This window comes from Nipponia nippon, unplaced genomic scaffold, assembly GCF_047370975.1.
Source record: "Nipponia nippon isolate SJK-2023a ecotype South Korea unplaced genomic scaffold, ASM4737097v1 scaffold_14, whole genome shotgun sequence".
NCBI lineage: Eukaryota > Metazoa > Chordata > Aves > Pelecaniformes > Threskiornithidae > Nipponia > Nipponia nippon.
In genome coordinates this window covers 12,271,288-12,291,729 of record NW_028262330.1, presented here as the reverse complement: position 1 = coordinate 12,291,729, position 20,442 = coordinate 12,271,288, and the positions used below count along the sequence as shown (strand labels likewise).

At 54.0% G+C, this 20,442-nt stretch overlaps 1 protein-coding gene across 2 annotated transcripts; it reads right to left on the bottom strand.

The window, feature by feature from the left end:
- Positions 1 to 212: 212 nt before the first annotated feature.
- Positions 213 to 19,121, bottom strand: LOC104011160 (bMERB domain-containing protein 1). 2 transcript variants are annotated; one of them, XM_087750842.1, is made up of 7 exons: positions 18,949 to 19,121; positions 11,872 to 11,992; positions 6,609 to 6,682; positions 2,954 to 3,068; positions 2,767 to 2,840; positions 1,956 to 2,111; positions 213 to 350 (listed from the first exon to the last, which is right to left on the bottom strand). In XM_087750842.1, exons 1-6 carry the CDS (start codon positions 19,022 to 19,024, stop codon positions 1,993 to 1,995), a joined length of 579 nt encoding a protein of 192 aa, XP_087606968.1. In that variant the 5' UTR covers positions 19,025 to 19,121; the 3' UTR covers positions 213 to 350; positions 1,956 to 1,992. The 2 variants fall into 2 exon arrangements, with proteins under 2 accessions (XP_087606968.1, XP_087606969.1); XM_087750843.1 differs by having other exon boundaries at positions 2,800 to 2,840.
- Positions 19,122 to 20,442: the final 1,321 nt, after the last annotated feature.

The following is a 20,442-nucleotide window of genomic DNA, read 5'->3' as shown; positions in this document are numbered from 1 at the left end:
GCCACAGCATGTCTTGGATCGTGGAGCACAATGTTCTCCAAACATTAGCTCCCAGTGCTTTTTTTATTACTCTGTCCAGGTGAAGGACTGCACCGGTGCTCTTTGTCATGGACTCGCTTGCCGCTGCTGCACACACCTCTTCCAAGCTGAGCTTGGGTGGAATTCGGTGTTTGTTGATGTCATGGAGGAGACAACCGTTGATGTGGCACCAAAGACACATGCCATCATTCAAGTTTGCACCAGCCTGCTTGGGAAGTCTCTTCGGTGGTGGTGCTGCAGTGGGAAGCATGAACAATGACGGGAAGTTGAAACTCTCGGAGGAGAGCAGATTGTGGACTCTGGCTGGAGACCTGGGAAGGAAAGGCAAGAGATAGGAAACCATGGGTTGCAACCATGGGATCCCCTTGGTGCCGCCCTTCTCCAATGGCTGGAGAGCCAACCTTGCTTTATAGAGTGCCTAATGCCAGTGAGACTAACTCCTGGGTGTCAGGGCATCTGCCACAATGGAAGTCTCCAGGAATATTAAGGATGAGATGTATCCTCCCACAGACACTACAACCCACTGGACTTCCATTACCATCATCTTCCTCTCACACAGTGCTTGTCACACATGCTGTCAGTCGGGACCTAGCACTCAGCTTTGGCCATGTTCATCAGCTACTGAGTGAAGCCCAGGCATGGAGGAAGGTGGGAGCTCAGTGGGTGGGTGGTTTCATCTCCTTGCAGCTGCCCTGTGATTACCTATAAGGTCTGGACTCAGATTTGTGGTGCTGGAGCCCAGAATTTCACTTCAACTGTATTAAAGCACATCCTCATAGAAATAACTTCATCTCAGACATGACTTGCTTCACGTGTGTCCTCATCACACTCTGGCAGGAGTGAGCTCAGCTCATCAGCTATCACCAGTTCAGCCTTTGCTCCATCCTACACCAAGCTGTTTAGGCCTTGCTTGACTTGTCTGCACCCCACAGACATCAATTTTGGCAGCATGTGCTGTGGAGAAGTGTCATGCATAGGCATAAGAGTAGGGAGGCAGCTTGGGCCAGGCAGAGCTGGTCTAGTGGGGATCCAACCACCCACCTCTGTGAGCCTGGTCACTTCAGCCTTCTCCTGGGATAAGTTGGGGAAGTCCACACTAGGCTGCCCTGGCAAGAAGCACCTCTCTATGGGTCTGCCACTCCTTGAGACTTCTACAAAGTGACAATGTTTGGAATGGGTTTATGTCCTGAACCACTGGCAAATGGACAGGGACATGTCTGGTTGCCCCTCAGCAGCCAGAGGACAGTCCTGCACAACTGACACAGCCTGGCCCTTAGTAAACTCTGTTTTAAAGATAATGGGCACATCACTTTACAGCTGGGCACCTGTGGCTGTCAGCAGATGCCAGTGATTTAACTGCAACCTGCTGAAAAGGAGCGGGCAGGAGGGTAAGCGAGAAGGCACGTGAGGACCCTCAAGGACAGAAAGGCCTGATGGCTTCTTAGGTTTTCAGAGAAGATGCTACGAGAAGACAAAGGCATTGGCGGTGTAACTCCATGAGCACCAGGTGTGCACAGCAGTGGTACATCTGACCGACAGCTCCCTCCTGTACGTGCTTACAAGGAGATGCCTTGGTGCCTGGGGTACACTACGTGCTGTGTGCCTGGCCCCGCTCCTCCCTGCCCTCCACCTCTCTTCCCCCTCCACCCCCTCATCCTCCTCCCAGCCAGAAGCACTGCTGCTTCCCTTCCAGACCCTCTCTCAGGACTCGGTCGAGCTCCAGCACTTTTCCCCGATGGCAGCCCCCCGGAGCAGGGCTGCAGCCTGGTGGTCCCTCACACCCCACACCTGCAGCACCAGGAGCTGTGTGTTTCCCAGACATCAGCATTCACCCACCCCACACAGGCACTTGGCTGTTTCAGCACGCCAAGGAAGCCCCTCTTGCCCGGCCCAGCTTCCCGGGACGTGTACGCTACCATGGTCATGTCCTGTGCAGAGGAGCTGGGGGCTGGCCTACATGATGGAGCAGGTGAAGCCACAGCACTCCTTGAGCAGGGTGAGGCCCGTTTTGGTCATGTACGGTGCAGAGGTTTGCTGCCCCCTGGAAGTCATTTTCTTTTCTTTGACAGGAGCTACGGAAAGAGGAATCAGTGTCTGCCTGGTGACAAGAGCACAGGCCCATCACTTCTTCTCAGAGCTCCTTTCAGGGCTAAGATGCTGACCCTCTTCAGACCCACAGCTGGGCATGTGCTCCTGCATCCCGGAGGCACATCACCATGTGTGCTACAGGCACAGGCACAGGGACTCTGGGCTGGAAATGCCTCCTACCACACTGGCGAGGTGTTCCTCCAGCAATAATGGAGGCACAGGGAAGAGGGTAGCCATCAGAGGCCATGAAAAAAGGAGGACTGGATGGATACCACAACTTGTGACCTTATCTAATGGTGTGATGAAGTATAAGGAGCTGGTTGGAAAGGGTCAGACAAAGTACAGCAGCCATAAAAGGACACCTACCCATCCCCATTTCTCATAGGACATGCTGGCTGGGAAATGCCAGGAGGGAAATGGAAGCATGGCATCTGAACTGGTTCGGGATGTTTCCACAATGTGATCTCAAGCACCAGCATCCCCCAGTTGCCGTTTCCCCACATCCTCCTCCAGCAACAGATGGCCTCCAGGTAAGCTAGCCCATGCAGAGCAATGAAATCTTGGGGAGAGAGTGCTTGGGAAAGGGGAGAAACTGCCAGGGTGGTTCAATGCAAGGAATAAAACTCATCAACCACCTACTTGCTTTCTGGAGGTAGCTTTTGGAGAGCTTACTTTGCAGGAACTCTGCCATTTCCTTGTCTTCTTCCCTTTCCCTGTGGCAAAGAGATTGGTTAGCACTCAGGAAAGGAGCAGCAAGGCATTCAGGCCCATCTGCCAAGGCATGATACAGATCAGAGGACAGACTGCACAGATTGCACCCAGCTACCTGAGCCTCTCAAACTCCACATCGTCCACCAGGAAATCCCGGGTTTCCACCAGCTTGTGTATCTGCTGTACCAGCTCCTCTTCCCTCTGCTTCTCCTCGTTGGACTTCTCGTTCTCTGCAGCACAGGGAACACATTTAACACACCAACAGGGACCATCCTGCCCATGCCAAGGCCAAGCTTGCTCTGCTTCTGCTTGACCCAGGAGCAGATGTGAGAGTAGGGGTAAAAGCCAACCCAAAGTAAGCACCTGGACCCCAATACTGGCTGCTAAATAAGCAACAGCCTCATTCCAAACCACCCTGGCTGGTAGAACATAGGCCTAGTGTCATCAAACTTCGAATTTTTAGCTTCTCCCTAAAATTTTCATGGGCCTGAGCACAGCAAGATGCAACTGTGAGCTTTGCAGAGCAGAGGAAGGGCCCCTCAACCAGGTGATCTCTCTGGTGGAAGATGACCATGGCTCACCTGGGTTCTTCATGCTGCACTGCTGAAGAGGCTGGGTACCAAGCTCAGAAATGTCAGACTTGGATGTCATCCTTCATCCAGGATGTGCTTAACCTGCATTTCCCATGCCAGCACACCCAACCAGTCTCAGCTCGGCCCTGAGCTGGGTAGGGGTCCAGAGACCTCTGAGCCAGGTCCTCCATGTGGCTGAGAAACCAGCCAGGGATTCAGGTGCAGAGGGAATTATCAGCAACACCCAGATGCCTTGGGAACACCTCACACCACCATTTATCCCATACATACAGAGACATGAAAACCAATATGATCCAGTGGTTTTGTAGCCTTATTCCCTTGCTGAACACGGTCCCTGGGATCTCATCCTCTACGTCTGACCTTTCAAACCACTGTCAGCCCCATTCCCACCCCAGCGGCAAGGATGACCACAAGTGTTTGCCAGGCTATTTTGGTTGTCACCTGAACTCCGAGACGGCCCTACCTTAAGCATGGTGGGACCCACTTGTGCCGCATATCTTTGGACAGTGAGTTAGTGAAGGCCTGAAAACTCACATCATTATGAAGTCCTATATAAATTGGTACATAAAGCTAAGTGGGATACGTGAAGATGATAGAGATAGGGCTAAGGAGTGTTAAATATAAATGGAGAGCTACCTTAGGTGGAAACTATGACTGTCTGTGCTGCTGATATTTAATACCATTTCTGAATTCAGTAGCCAGCTCCAAAATCAATCCAGCACAGGATGGATCAATCTCCAGTCTTCCTTCAGCTAAATAAAAATGCAGCAAAATTCACAGTATGGAGCAAACCCTGTAGGCTGGATCTCAGCAGTTACCTAAACTATGTATTGATTTGTAGTTTAAAGTGTGCTATATATCGATCGGAGGTGCTGCTGCAGGGGACTGAGTAGGAGGAACTTCTCATAATCATCATGTTAGAAACATCCCCAGAAAACAAAGGTTTCTCCTACAATTGTGGTCTTGTGCAGGGAGTGAGCTCAAGCTTCCTGGCAGAGAAAGCTGATCTGGGCTGAGGTCTGGGCCACAGCGGCTGGTCTTCTACCATGAAGAGTTAATGCAAAGTCCCCTGGCCGTGGGCACTCTCTGTGCAGCAGCTCCCACCTGTCTGGTGGGAATAGGAGCACTTTACAGTGTCATTGGGATGCCATACAAATCGGAAACATCAGGCTGTGCACAAACATATCAGCTATTTGGAGTTAATTAACAATCTGCATTCCTGAGTTAGAGCATGTCAGAGTTAAGATACCCGCTGTATAAACACTGCACCTTTTTTTTCCGACTTGCTGATGTCAGAGTCCATCATGACCACAATATCTCCCTGAATTATTAAAGGCACCTTGGTCTGATGAGATTTCAAGCCACAGGTCTGGCTGAGCTCTGAGCAAGCACTGACGTGTTTGAATCTTTATCCGAACCAAAGTTCAATGCCCATTTTTATGAATGATCTGCTTCTGTCATCTCACAAGACCAATGATTTGAAGGATTTCTCCAGCACAGTCTGATTTTAGCCAAGTTATAAAGAAAATAAAAAGAGCATCCCTGATGCAAGCAGCATTTCTGCTCTCAGTTGAATCTGGGAATGCTGAAAAGGCTAGAAATGAAAGACCAAAGCAAATGAAGGAAAGCCAGCCCCATTTCTCAAGCTTCAGAAAAGGCTAAGTTTATCTCTAGTCCTGAGCCATCATTTAGGTCAAGCCTTGTTTTATAAACTAGGTATTTGAATTAAAAGCCCACATGAGATTTGGGTCTACGTTTTGCAAGCAGCTCACATCTTTATGGCAGAACCCTCCCCTCCCCTGTCTGAACCTCCCTCTGGATGCAGCCAGGTTGTATTAAACTGATCAAGACCTGCATATGAAGCAGCAGCTGGGCGCTAACTGCATGCTGAAGATTCACAAGCACACACAGCACAGCGAAACTACGGCATTAGAAAGCGTCAAGGTTTCTTGCCACCCTTAGCTTTGAGATAACCTTGGGTGCAGAACCGATGAGCTGAGCTGCCGCTCTGGGAAACAGATGTGCACAGCTGGTCCCTTGTCTGCATCCAGGCATCCCCCCCGCTACACGCTCATTGGTCTCGGTGAGGGCAGCATCTTCAGAGAGATACTTGTGGTGGTCCAGATCTTAATGCTTGGATGGGTACAAACAAGCAGGGATATGTCTCCCACTTGTTCTGAAAACACACAAAATCCTTATGGGGGCTGAATGAAGATGTCCTAGGAGGAGGCACAGCCTTATGAACAGTGATGGACACAGCTTGTGGGGAAGCCTTTCTTGCTTGTTCTCATTCAAACCCTGAGCTGTTTGGCGTGTGCTTTCATTTGAATGTTTTGGCTGAGGGGGATCTTTTAGTGAACCAAGGTTTGGCCTTTCCTGGGCTGTGAAGGGTCAAGGGTGGCTCTGGCTGCGACAGGGACATGGAGGGTCACTGGTCATGGTAAAGGGAGGACAAAAGCAGCGTTTCCTTCCTTTTCATATATGTTGCCCTGGACTGTTTGCTGCTTTTCAACATCCTGAACAATGAATTCACCTAAATCAGGGACATCACTGACCCCCTTTGGCATGACATCCCCTAGCACCTGTCCTGACCTGGCTGCAACCAGGAATCCTTCCCTGGCAGCTGCTGCCATCTGCCCCATCACTGACACACATTTCTGACATGGCCACAGCAAGAATTCATTGCTTTTCACGTACTTGAGGCCTTTGAAGGCATCTCCTCTCCTGCTACCTCCAAAGGGGCCCCTTCACGGTGTGGGCTGACAATGTCCCCTTCTTGTCCTCTCAGGTCATTTGGGGATCCTCCTCAGCGTACGTGGCAGATCCCACCGTGTCAGCATTCATCACTGCCACCTCACTCAGCTCCTGTCCTCCTCCTGTACCAGACCCATGCTCTTCCTCAAAGGACTCATGTTTTTTTTCCTTTTCTCTTTCCTCTGCCCTTCAGCCCAGGCCTGGACAAGGACTCTCTGCAGTACTGCAAGCAGCAAAGCTCTCAAGAAAGAGCTCAGGTCAGACCCAAGGAGCCATATTTCTTGATGCTCGTGCACTGCAGCAGCAGTGTCTCTGGGAGCATCCTGGGGTGGGAGCTGTTCAAGAGCTTCTTGTATTTCATGGAAACCTTTCTGCTGATTGCAGCGGCAGGGTGCAGCTCTCTGAAGCTTTACAAAGCCTTACCTGGAAGGGCTATGAGTTTCTGAAGCTCCTTTTTCAGCCGGCTGATTTCTTTACAAAGCTGAATGTCATCCATCCTGCAAAGACACAAATGAAACCACGGTGGGAAAGACTGGGAGAGGAAAGGTTCACAACCTCCAGAGCAACACCCAGCCAACACTGGAAGGCAATGCACTCAGTGCCCGTGGCGGGGAGCACAGATTTACCTGCCTTCCCCCAGGAAACAGCAGCCCACTTCATCTCAGAGCTTTTGTTGGAGCTACACGGGTTGTGTCACTGGTTGTTGGCAAAGAAAAAGTTTCATCACTCTAATGACAATGAAGCCTTATTAAAACCTGGCACATCCACCATGCAATAGCAGCTGTGTTTCTCCTTCTCCCAAAAAATAATCCCCAAACAGCAAAATCAAAAAAAATGGAAGCTGCTGCCACATAAAAAGATCTGACTTCTTTTGTACTGCCTTTCTGCAGAGTTAAAAAAAGGTCGAAAAATGAAACACAACAGAGAGGGGAAATGTGCAAACTTTGCAGGTGTCCGCTGAGAAACAAGGTCATTTCAACAGGAGAAAAGAAGCCTGCCGAAGCCGCGGGCGATGAAATCATCTCTGGCTCAAACCAGACGACAGCAGCAAGATACGGATCAGGATGGGCTCAACTCAAATGTCAGTGCCAGCTGCTGATGGAGCGAATGGGGGATGCGTGGCCCTGTCCATGCTGGAGACACTTTGATCATGTCTCGGAAGCACCACAGACACTCAGTCCCCTCCATGGGTGTACCAGCTCAAGTGCTGCTCGCTGCTCACTAGGGCTGGCAGAGAAGACTTAACCCAATTTATTTATTAATTTATTTTTAAAACATCACGTGCCTATGCCCTCGCTAAAGCCCTGCTTGGACAAGTCCAAGGAACAATGATGTCTGGCCATGATGAGCATCAGTGCTTCAGTTTGAAGAGCTTTATGCACTCACCCGTGGTGAGGGAAACCCCAGTGCTCATGGATGAGACCTCTCTCCACCACGAACCAAGCCATCCTTGAGGATCTCCCCTGGCTAGGTAACACCACAGAAGATGAGACGAGTCACGACTCCAATAACCCCCAGAGCTGTCTCTGGTCTGCCTGCCGTGCTCCACACCTCCTGACCTCTTTCATGCCAGCAGCCTCTGGCTTTAGAGACTTCCTTGCTTTGCCCTTTAGGGTCCTTTCCTCAAAGTCCTCCTACTTTCTGCCAGCAACTCATACACACAGTGAGCAGTGACCCAAGGGCTGCCCAGCACCATCTGCCCTTCCAGCAGTCTCCAAGGTTGCATCAGCCTAGGGCCAGCCACATCTCCAACCAAAGCATGATGAGACCAACCCATCTGACACTTTTGCTCCTGCTCTGAGCCCTCCCTGGGCTCCTCACACATTATCCCTCACTGAGAAGATTAGGAAAAGCCAATGTTCTGATGTGGCATCCCGAGCCTCATTTGAAAAGAGTTTTTTAAAGCCCCCACACCCTATGGCAAGGCGCTGAATCTCCTGATCAGGGTTGGACTGCTGAGCTGGGATTTGGAATGCTTCCCTTCTTTCTCCAGGCTTACCTTGGCATGGCTGAGCCACTCTGGCCAGGCCATCTGGCATCTCCCCACCCCTTTTTACCTGCCTGAAGCTAAAAGAAAGTGTCTCCATCCAAAATCCAGCTCCAGATTTTCCAGGTGTAACAGGCTCTCACACCCCCAGGACCAGAAATTGCTCAGTTGCTGCATTCATGAAGCAACCCCTTCATTGACACATCAGTCCTCATGCTCTCAGTACACATCTTCCAGGAGCTTGGAGCCAGCAAAGGCACCAGAAGCCCCATGGCAGAGGGTCTGGGGTCAGGCAGCACATTCAAATGGTGCTGAGCAGCTCCACCAGCAAAAGAGGAGGTTCCAGTCATCACTTTGAGGTAGATGTGGACACTCTGACCAGAAGCATTTCCTTATGACAGTGCAGCTAATCCACTGATACCTCAGGAACACCTGTATCTAAGGGCTCCCTAGACCTCAGAGACTTGTGACTGCAGCCCTGGATGTTTTAGAGAACAGACGCGGGCACTGAACCATGAGTGTTCTGTGCTGAGAAAATATCTGGTGGCACAAACCTCTCAGCTGGAGACCAGACGTGTCCATACAGGATTTGCCCCTGCGCTGCCCTGTGCACAGTGCCTTGCCTATATGGGATGGGATGGGAAGCATTTGCCCCCATTAAACATCATATTCAGTGACCAGTTTCATGAAGAAGCTGATAAGCACCAATGCTACAGGACACAGTGGCTGGCCCATCTGGACTGAGCCTCCAAGAGGAGCAGCATATCCAGATGTTGACTACAAGGAATCAGCCAATGCGTTTTCCACACAGACAGAGGCACCATACATCCTCCTAAGCCCTACCAAGCACCCCAGCATCTTAGCACAAGCTTCCCAAGGTCGTCCAAGCCTTTGATGCAGAAGGACTCCTTGGATGCTTTGCAGGGCACGTGGGAAATCATCCAACCTGGAAGAGCACAGCTGAGATTTGTAGCAAGCTGTATGGCTGTGAGTGACGAGAAACCCTAATACATAGTCTGTGTCTACAGATAATACATGATTGACTCATGAGCTGGTGCCACCTCGAGCAGATGTGCCTTTGGTTCCCTTTGAAGTGTGCGTTACTAAAAGCCCTGTCTGCATCTTCAGTAATCCTGCTGGCCCTTCCACTGAGTCATGCCGTCCACCCCTTCTGGGATGAGTCATATTTGCTGGAGCTACTGGAAGATGCAGCTTTGTCAGCTGAGCCGAGGACACCAGGAATATTTATTAGGGAAGGGAAAAATAAACAGACCGACGAAGAGGGAACCTGTGAGATATTGCTGTAGGAGAAGAACATCCTAGGCAGAGGAGAAGACCTCCTCTTGGCTCTGTCAGATTTTTGCTCTGGCAGTGTCTTCATTTGTTTGCATACCGCACCGAGCGGGTCCACCAATGCCGATGTCTGGGACATGCACGTGGAGAACAGGGAGGTCTGTTTGTCCTTTTATTGCCTGTCCTACGGGGGCTGAGCCCTGAGCTTGTACACAGAGCACCAGTGGGGGGGTCTGCATGGGACACAGGGGCAACAGGCTGATCGCTAGTGATACACTTAGTAAAATTAAAATAAACAGTCAAATGATAACTGAAATATTATTTAAATGAAATTAGAATTTAATTCTGTAAAAACTGATAATGAGACTAATAAATGGGCAATAATAAAAATTCTCATTTCAATAAAACTTGGGCGAGATTGAAAAGACAAGCATCCAGAAGGCTCCTGCTGGAGCTGAGATGATTTCTACCACTGGTGATAAAGCTTATTGCAGCATCAGCCGTAGCCGTGCTACCCCTGTCTGGCCCCGGGAGCAGATCAGAGCACTGAGCCGGCGAGGTGCAGAGCTGAATCTCCCACAGGAATTTCAGACCTTTCTTTTTGCCCTATAAAAGGAGAAATATTGGGAGCGTCATCATTTTCCACAGCACAGACACCTCCGAAATGTTGGAACGTTTTAGCTTGACATTTCCAACAAGAAGAAAACACTGATCGCTATCGCCTGACCAGACAGGTCACCCTTCTGTTTGGCAGCACGTCACTGGAGATGTCCATCACCCTGAGCCCCACAGTCCAATCGATCCTAAATATTACATTTTTTTTACCTATTGGGAAAAAAGCCCCTTTCCGCCCCAGGTCCCCAACTTTTTTAACCCTGTCCTGCCGACCCCAGGTCTGGGGATCCCTCTTCTCCAGCAGCGATGCTCAGGGAAGCCCTCAGCTTTCCCTGCCTTGCAGAGCCGTGCTCCTCCCTGCTGCTGCGCTTTGCAGAGCCGATGCTCAAGTTCCCCACAGCACCTCCAAACCACTCAGACACCTAATCCTGGCGTTTCCAACTTCCAAGTGATTGCTTTTGCATCCGTATCCACCCCAGTATCTGGCTTCTGTAGGTGAGTTCCTTTTGTTTTCCAAGTGCGAGCCAAGGAAGAAAACAAACAAAAGGATAAGAAAAAGCAAGAGATGTGAGTTTTGACAGCACCTGTGAGATTTAGGTACCGGTTGCCATGGAAAGCATTTAAGAACTACATTCTTTATGACTTCCAAAAATCCTTTTCAACAATATATTCAGGGGGAACCATGACTCAAAGAGGTCATCACCCCAAATCTGAGCCTCTAAACCACAGTCCAGCTCACCGCTCCCCCAGACAGCGGATTTACACAGGCATCTCCAGGCTTTGGTGATCCCTGTAGCGCAGGTACCAGTGGGGACCCAGACACACTAAAAAAGCAGCATATCAAATGCTGCAGCCCAGTAAATGTGATTTTTGCCATTACCAGTAAAAGATCCCAGGCTTTGTGTTGACCTGACAGCATGGGATCTCAGGACTGGGCTGACTACAGCAATTTAGGGGTATTAAAAAGCTTAATCAACAGGCTATGAATGCTAGTCCATCCTTTTCCTCCCAGATATACCCAGGGAAAATGTTCTTTATCACCTTGAGTGCTGGCTAGTACCACTGCAACACAGTGACTATTTGATTGCCTTAAATGTGAAAGGCCTCCGGATTTTTACTCAAAAACTGCTTTGATTATTGAAATGGGCCCTGGAGAATTTGCTCTGCATCTGGCTGCAAAGGCTGTGCTGGGAGGGGAGAGCAGGGCGCAGTGGGGAGACGGGCATCGGGCGCCAATGCTGGGCCAGCCCCGATGTGTCCTGGTGTCCCCCGGCAGCCAGGGGATGGGTGAGCGAAGGAGGAGCTGGGAGGACGTGTAATACTGCAACGTGGAGAGAGTAAACTGTGGTCGTGTGATCAACGGCCAGAGACCTGCGTGCTGGGGCAAAGCGCTGTCTCCAGAGAGCCACCAAACCTCAGGTCCCTTCCCAAGGGCAGCCCAAGAGCCGTGCGCTGAGGAAGAGTAAAGAGTATGGACCCGCTGGAAAGATGGGGTGCTTGTGGCTGAATATGGAAACATTTTAGTGTAGTTAAACCCGTGCCATAAGCTCTGTTTGCATAGCTCAGGTTATCCCAGCGTCAGTGGCAGCTTCGTAACAGGGACCCGTTCAAGCCCCTTCCGAGAGCAAGGCCAGAGCAGTGGAAGAGGCTGCGCTTCCAGGTGAAAAACGAGGTGGAAAGTGGCCACAGCTTTGCTCATCCGCAGGGAAGATCCGTGTTTGATCGGGCAGGCAGAAAGCGCTGGGGTGACCCTGGGAAGCGGGGACAGCGTGGGAGGAGGCAGGTACTCACATGTACCGCAGCTCTGACTCCCTCCTCACCAGGATCTCCCTGATCCTCTCGATCTTGAAGAGCTCCCCTTCAATGTCGTCAATGGTGGTGGTCGAGTCAGCCATGGAAACAATCTCGTCCTCTGCAAACGAAACGGGAGCCATGTTAGCCAGCAGATGTTAAACACGTGCTGAGGACAACAGGGACCATGGGGCTGTCACGGGGGACCCCCCCGCAAATACCAGACCAGCAAAACAGCAAAACCACTAAGCATGTGCAGTTTTAAACTCGTTTTCGGGCTTCTTGCTATGCTGCTGGGTGCTGCAAGAGGAGACAGCCCAACAGGCACATGGAAAGTCACCAACATATGCAAGGGCAGTGAGCTGCTGATGTGTGCTTTGCCTTTATTTTTGCTTTGTGTGAGGCTGGGCACTGGAACGGGTCTGCTCGTTGCTGCGTGAGCATCAAAGCCGGTTCGGCTTGCTGAGCACAGCTCCAAACCCACATGCAATATGCATGAAGTGTCTGCGTGAAAGAAGCCCTCGGAGGCCAGCAGGCCACCTCATCTGAGCTTGCAGCTCTCTGAGCCTTAGAAACAAGCATCATTTCGCCTGCTTGTGCTGGCTTTGCAGCACACCCTGCTCACACCAGCGTTGTGGCAGGCTCTGCACTGCTGAGAAAGCCCCAAATTTCCAGGGGTCTTCCCCTTTGCTGAACAGCAGGAGGCCAAGGGACCTAAAAACTGCTGGAGGGAAGGACAGGAATCTCTCTCTCTTTTTCCAGAACCACATAAGCCTCAGGCGTCTCCAGCATATGGACAGACACCCAGAAACATGACCCTATCCTCCAGTATGTGCCAGGACCAAACTCTGGGCCCATATAGCACGGAGGGGCCTCCTAAGGAGTTGCGGAGGCGAAGCTCCCATAGCTGGTCCCTTTCCATCACAGGCTGGATGAAGATCCCCCCATCCTTCCCAGCTCCCCAGGGAAAAAGCCCCCATGGTACCCAGCAGGCCAGTTTGGCTTCCCCATCCTCTGGAGCGGTGAGCATCACCTCTATAACCCATTTGGGGAAACTGAGGCAGGGAAAGGGGATGTCATTTGCTCAGGGCAAGAGGCAAGACCCACACAGCAAAATGCAGGAAAGAGGAGCTGTAATTTATATTTTAGAAGAGTGCAGTGGCAATACTGGGGACGGACAGGACAAGAGCCCAGCAACCTCGATCCATTGCTCTGACCACCAGCTCTGCCCCCGCCCTGCTTTGCACACAGCTGTCCCTCTGACATCCCACTGGCTTACACCAGACTGTAGCACTCATTTCCACAAGGATGCTGTGCTGATTCACACAGTGCCGGCGAGCCCGCGCGTCCCACAGCAGCTCCCAGCCCGTTTCATGGGGATAGCTGCCGTTTGGCTCCCACCCCAGCTCCCACCCCCCAGCCTGGTCTGGCTCGCAGAGACACATCCCTGAGCTTGTTATCAGTGACCTGCAGCAGCACATTTATCACAGCCGGGCTAATCTGGCTCTCCTGCGCAGTGCACACAGCCCAGCCTGGGGAGGGGGGGCTCAGCAGCTACAGCAAAGCCAGGCTATGAGAAAACATTAAAAATCACAAACTTCAGGGGCAAATTTTGCTTCCTTTGAATCTTCACAGGACACATCTTCTCTCCAAGACTTTGCCTTCCTGCAGCCCTGGACTTTCCCTGTGTAGGGAGAAAGGAGAGCACAGCCAAGGAGCACCAGCTCTGGAAGCAGGATTTTCTGAGCAGCCGAGGTCTGGGAACGGGAGGTGTCAGAAATGGAGCATGTGGCTTGGGGATCCCAAACAGGACGCAGGCCAGTGCTGAGCGTTACAGGTCAGGAAGGCATTAAGGGACAAGACAAACCACTCTGCACTCACTGGTCCTCTACCCATCACGTAAAACTGCTTGAGAAGTCATTCTCAGAGTGAGGCATGATTCCAAGGCTGCTGGCAGAGAAGGTTTAGTAGTGGAAATACGAGTGGTTTGGGTTAGCGTGACTCGTTTGAAGAATAGTTTTCCACTGCTTCTGGCTTAGAAACTCATGAGGACCATTTGGAGATTCTCTCTCTCTTCCCCCAGCTACAAAGACCACATTCAGCCAACGCCAGCCTGCTGAATCCTCGACCGTTCCCTATTCTAAGCTATTAGGATGCTCTCAGGAACCAGTGCCTGTTCAGGACAGACCAACAAATACAGGGGCTGGACGAGGCGTGGGGCTGGATGCACCACCCTCCATCAGCGCTTGCTCAATGCCTCTGCTGCAAATGTGCACGGAGCCCCTCCCTGAGCCCTGTTTCTAGGGGCCTGAAGGGGGTTGCTAGGGGACTGGACTGTGGTTGCTACAGGACCAGGATGCGGTTGCTAGGGGACCGCACTGCGGTTGCTAGGGGACCATGATGCTGTGGTCCCTCATCCCAAGCATCCTGCTTCTCTGCCACCCCAGAGCTCCTCTTGCCCAGGATATTTTGTTTCACCCACCCCAGCGCTGCCGAGCAGCTGGGGCCACGCACCGGGGACAGGCAGGATCCCCCTGCAGCTGACAGCGGGCACACAGGTAATGACACACGTGAAGGTACAGCTGGCGTGTGCTTGTAGGCAGCCACTCCCTGGGGTTCGGCTGTACTTCAGTGCAGCTCTAGACCTGTCAGAAAAAAGCTGCATTGCTCTAAGTGTCGCTTCTGTGACCAGACTAGGCTGATTATTTTACAGATGCTCCAGTAAACAAAGATACGAGATTACTGCAGCTTTCATTAGCCAAGGACAAATCTAATCACTCCCAGGAGCACAGGGGTGGGCCTGGGGGAGGGGGACTGCCACTCCTGGCCTGGGCGGGTGGGCGAATAACCCAGAATGTCTTTGATCACTGGTGGCAGAAGTATTTGGCTGAGGTTATCAGCCAGCTGTTTCCCAGTGGGTGAGCACAAGGGCTTGAAACAGATGTCAGCATCGCTTCTTCTCCCTTCTCATCCCAGAACCTCATTAGCAGAAGCCATCCCGGACGGGAGAGGTGAAGCCTTGCCTGTGTACATGAAGGGAGGAGGTGGCAATGCTGGGTTGCTCTCCCCTGCCTGCGGCAGGAGGCTGGGATGCGATTTCAGCCTGTAGGCAGCTGCCCACAAGAGTGAGAAACCTCCTGGCTCAACTATGGGTGGGTTCCCATCAGAGATGGGGAATACAGCATGGCTGGGACAACCCTGCTCAGAAGGAGCTGCCCTCACGCACCCCTCCTGCCTGGTCACCTTCTGTAGGACACCTCCCAGCAGCCTCCCACTGCAGGTCGGGAGCATCCTGTGAAATGGGCACAGCGGACAGAACTACACCACGCAGCAGAGCAATGGTTGCAGGACTCGAGCTGGAAGCTCCTCAGCCCTTGGATGTGCCTTCAGGGTGGTGTGGCCGGGGTCATGGCACTCTGGGTCCCTCAGGCAAGACGTGTCCTCAGGCACACCAGGGCACTGCTCACCAAAGCAGTATGTCCTGGACAAGAAGCTCTAAGAGGACATTCATGTGCCTGGCGCTGCTTAATTCAGGGCAGAAGCAGAGGAAGGGCAGTCCCGGGCGAGTGCTCCTGCAAAGCGAAGCCCATGAACCCTGGGAGGGAGCACCTGGGCAAGGGGACACAGAGCTACGCCTCTGCACCAAAACCATCCGCTAAACCTCAGAAGAAACCCAGGAATCCATATAGGTGACTAATGTGCAGCTGATGGGATGGTAAGATGAACTTGCTGATGGAGACTCCTTCCATCTGCCAGCATCTGCTCAGGACTAAGAACTGCACATCTGAGTGAGGGCAGGGGCTGGAGCACGGGTGGATGAGGGGAGGCTGAGAGAAGCAGGTTTGTTCAGCCCAAAGAAGAGAAGGTGAAGGGGGATCTCATGGCTGTACTCACTTGCCTCATGGGATGATGCAGAGAAGACGGAGCCAGACTCCTTTCGGAGGTGCATAAAGATCGGACAAGAGGTGATGGACACAACTGAAACATGGGAAATCCTGGTGAGATATTAGGAAAATGTTTTTCCTCAGGTTGTTCAGACATCGGAACAGGGATCAGAGAGGTTGTGGGATCTCCATCCTTGGTCCAAAATACCTCCTGGACAAGGCTGTGAGCAACCTGATTTAACTACTAAGCGTGCTTTGAGCAGGGGGTTGGACTCGATATCTCCAGACATCCTTCTCAATACAAATTCCTCTCATGTAATGAGATCAGTCTGTGAAGAGCGATTGGGATGCGCATGGATCTTCCCTGCTAGCTCAGGAGATGCTTTCTCCAGGCAGACAGGGGGTGACACTGGGCTCCCGAACCCCAGCAGCTACAGGCAAGGGCCAGATCACAGCTTTCCTGAGAGGGTGGTGAGACCCAAGGGCACCGTGCACCCATGAACCTGTGCGATGGCAGCGACACCATGCAGCATCACAAATGGCAGGGACAGACACTTGGAGCCCACGAGGGATTAAAACTCGGCACGTCCTGCAAGCAGACAGCTGGGCAAGAGATCTCACTGGAGATGGTTTTGCCAAAGCACAGAATGGGTTTCTTCCACCCCGCCTAAGTGCCTGGCACCACCAAGGGCCTAAGGCAGGAGGTTTATTAAAGCTGTGATCAAGCTCACAGTCCTGGGTCTCCCTTCGGGGATGGAGCGGGATGACGCCCATGTGTGGCCACGCTGCCCAGGGGTCCCTTCGCTGCCACAGCTGTGCACACGACAGCGGAGCCAGAGATCAACCCCGCGCTGCCCGAGCAAAAGGACCCCCGACTGGCACGATCTCAACCCAGCAAAGCAAGGAAAGGGAGAAAGCTTCGATTTAAACTTGGAGATGCTCTAATCATCACACATGGCCCAGGGGAAGCAGGTATCGTTAATGAGGAGTATAATAGCCAGAGACTTCCACTCCGTATGGCTTTGGTGAAAACATTTAGACAGCCAGCAGCAAGCCTGAGATGAGTCACAGCAGCAACCAGCGCAGGGTTGAGTTTCAAGTGATTTACTTCATGATTAAAGTTGGGCGATTGATTGACAGCCCCCTGGGGAGGGGGTCAGAGCTTTTTACTTGGGCTCCATCCCTAGAGGCCTTTAACTCAGCCGTGTGCTTTTCTCTGCCATGGAAAGCAGCACGGGCAGGGGGCATTCAGCCTGTCAAAATCAGCCCTTGCTCCAGAAGCTGGATAACGAGAGCAATGGTAGCCCGCTGCCCGGCTCTGGGGCAGCCTTGTCAGAGGCGATGAGGTCCCCGCCACCCGCACTGCCTGCCAGGAGGGACGTGAGCCTCCAGGACCGCCAGTGCAGGGCTGAGCACGCTGGGCCCAGAGGACAGCATCATACTCAGATGGGTATCACAGCTACAGGCAGCCTGCAAACCACGGCACCGTATCCCTGCCACTGCCCCAGCTGCCCCCTCTGGCAAACCAGGGGGAAACGTGCAGCCTTGGCCCCTTGCAGCCGGGCGGATCTCTCCGGCTGTGTTTTTGCAGCCCTTGGCACAGTCAGCACCACTGGGACCATGTTAGACAACCATAAAGACGACCAGAGTTCATGGGTGAGGTCCCCCAGGGTGACTTACGGGGGGTACCACCGGGGGGTAGCCCCTCTGCAACACCCCACTCCCCAGGGTGTGCACTCCCCTGGTCACCTCCTGAGCACAAGCGGGGCAAGAGGCTGCCTGTGCTGGGCGCTTCACAGGGTCAGCCTGAGATTTCTTGGGATGGTAGCAAACAGCAGAGCAGCGTTCAGAAACCAGATACTGACCATTGCCACATTCGTGCCCAGCCTGAGGGTCCCCTAGGAGCTGGGAGTTTACAGAACTGCATTGAACCAGCAAACATCACAGCCACCACAACCCCGCTTGCAAGCACCCAAGGGGGGATGCCCAGGCCATATCCAGTACCCTGAGTCCAGCGAGTGTTTGACCCTTCCCTGGACCACCCTGGTGTCACCCGGCTGCTGGGAGCAGGGGATCCCAGTGATGGAGGTGCTCAGCCCCCCACCAAGGGCAGGGTCTCCACATAGATGCTCTTCCCAGGCAGGGAACATATTGCCCTGCTGAAAGGCACAAAGGAGAAGGACTAAAACTTCAGGCAGCTCGGCAAGGAGCTGAGCAGCTTCACGGGCAGCACCCCCCACAGCAGTGCCAAGCAGGATGCTGGAGTTCGCTCCATCCCTCCTTCCCTGCCTTCCCATCTGCCTGTCCCTATCCCGCTGGGTGCGAGGGGCTGAGGGGGAGCAGAAAGCGATGGGGAAGGGGAGAGGTCGGGGGGATGTCACGGCAGAGGGGCTGCAGGGGCTTCCCCTCCCCAGGACGTTGCCCACAGCCCAGCACTGGGCCCCTTCCTCCCACCCCACGGCTGGGGACTCTGCCCTGGACAATGGTCCGCGTCCCCCCGTCTGCCCACCCTGTTTCATACTGGAGGAACTGGTCAGAGAGGGGAAAAGGCAGCGAAGGACAGGGTGGGCACCCCGGTCTCCCAGTCACAGCCGTGCCCACAGCCGGGCGTGACAGCACAGCGGCTCCGTGCCTCTCCGGGCAGCATCAGCCGCAGGCGGGCTGCATCCCTCCTTCCACCGCTTCCTCCCCTCCAGCCATCCCTCCTTCCCTCCAGCCTTCCTCCCCTCCAGCCATCCCTCCTCCCCTCCAGCCTTCCTCCCCTCCAGCCATCCCTCCTTCCCTCCAGCCTTCCTCCCCTCCAGCCATCCCTCCTCCGCTCCAGCCTTCCTCCCCTCCAGCCATCCCTCCTCCCCTCCAGTCCCTGCTCCGTCCTTGCTCTCCTCCATCCAGCCCTTCCCTCCTTCCATTCACTCCTGTCCCCCATCCAGCCCTTCCCTCCCTCCCTTATTCCGTTCTTCCCCCCCCTCCGTCCCCCCATCCCTGCCCCGCTCCCCATGCCCGCGGCGCGGGGGCTCCGGCGGTACCGGTACCGGGAGCACCCGCGGGGCTGCCTTTGGTGGGTGCAGCCGCCGGTTCCCCGCCGGCTCCCGGGGCTCGGGTGCCGGGGGAGTCCCAGAGCCACCGGGGGAGCAGGGGGGGGGGAAAGTTTGGGTCCGGCAGCAGCCCTGCCCGTCCCGCTCCCGCCGCTCACCTGGCCCCGCGCCGGCGGGCGGCCACCGGGTGGACTCCAGCGATCCGTACCGGGGGGGGCTCCGGCTGCCCTCCATGCCGCAGCCCTGCCCGCTCCGCTCCTCCGCTCCGCCGGGGCGGGCGGGGGCTCCCGCGGCTCCGCTCCCGCGGCTCCGCTCCGCTCCCGCGGCTCCGCTCCCGCCGCCCCGCGCCCTCTGCCGGCCGCCGCCCCCGCGCCGCGCCCCGCTCCCCCCGCTCCCCCCCGGGGCTCGGGCCCCGGCGGCACGGCCCCCCTTTAGCCCAGACCGGCTGCTCCGCAGCTCCGCACCCCGCAAGTCTCCCGAAACCCGCAGCGATAAAAGCGAAAAAAGTAAAAGCACCGATGGCGGGGGGACGGGACGCTGGCCGGGGGTGTGCGCGGGGGGCACGGGCGTCGCTCCTGTGGGAAACGGCAAGCAGGGCTTGCAGAGCCTGTGTGGACGTGGGGCCTGCCGCGGGGTGAGGCGTGGCGTTGAACAGCCCCCCCCAAAGACATCGCCAGGAGGTAAGCAAGGGCAGCTGCGCTTGCCAGCAGAATCACGGAATCATCGGATCACGGAATCATCGAATCAATCACAGAAAGGTTTGGGTTGGAAGGGACCTTAAAGCTCATCTGGCTCCAACCCCCTGCCACGGGCAGGGACACCTTCCACCAGGCTGCTCAAAGCCCCATCCGACCTGGCCTTGAGCACTTCCAGGGAGGGGGCATCCACAGCTTCTCTGGGCAGCCTGTTCCAGTGCCTCACCACCCTCATGGTGAAGAAAGCAACCCTCCCCTATGAAGTAACTCTTCCCTATGGAAAAACACAACAGCAAGTATTTAAAAAATGTCCAAAGGTGTGTGTTGGTCTGAAATTCCAAGGTTTGTTGGTAGCACCTTGGCAGCACCCACAGCAGCGGGGATCTCGGTGGTGAGCACTGCCCCTCTCCTCCCTCCGGCCGGGCTCTCCTGTGGGACACAGCAATGACCAGTCCCACCAGCTTGAAGGCTTGTCCCAGCAAACTGGTACGGGGAAGGTGAGGACAGGGTGTGGATCATAAACCCTCCCGCTTGCACGGTTTTACACTTCTCACTCACTGATGCCAGAAGCGCTTACTCCACTAAGGATTCATAGAATCACAGAATCGTTTAGGTTGGAAAAGACCTTTAAGATCATCGAGTCCAACCACTAACCCAGCACTGCCACGGCCACCACTAAACCATGTCCTCAAGCACCACATCTACCCGGCTTTTAAATACCTCCAGGGATGGGGACTCAGCCCCTGCCCTGGGCAGCCTGGGCCAGGGCCTGACAGCCCTTTGGGGGAAGAATTTTCCCTAATACCCAACCTAACCCTGCCCTGGCGCAGCTTGAGGCCGTTCCCTCTCGTTCCATTGCTTGTTCCTGGGGAGAAGAGACCGACCCCCCCGGCTCCAGCCTCCTTTCAGGCAGTTGCAGAGAGCGATGAGGGCTCCCCTCAGCCTCCTCTTCCCCAG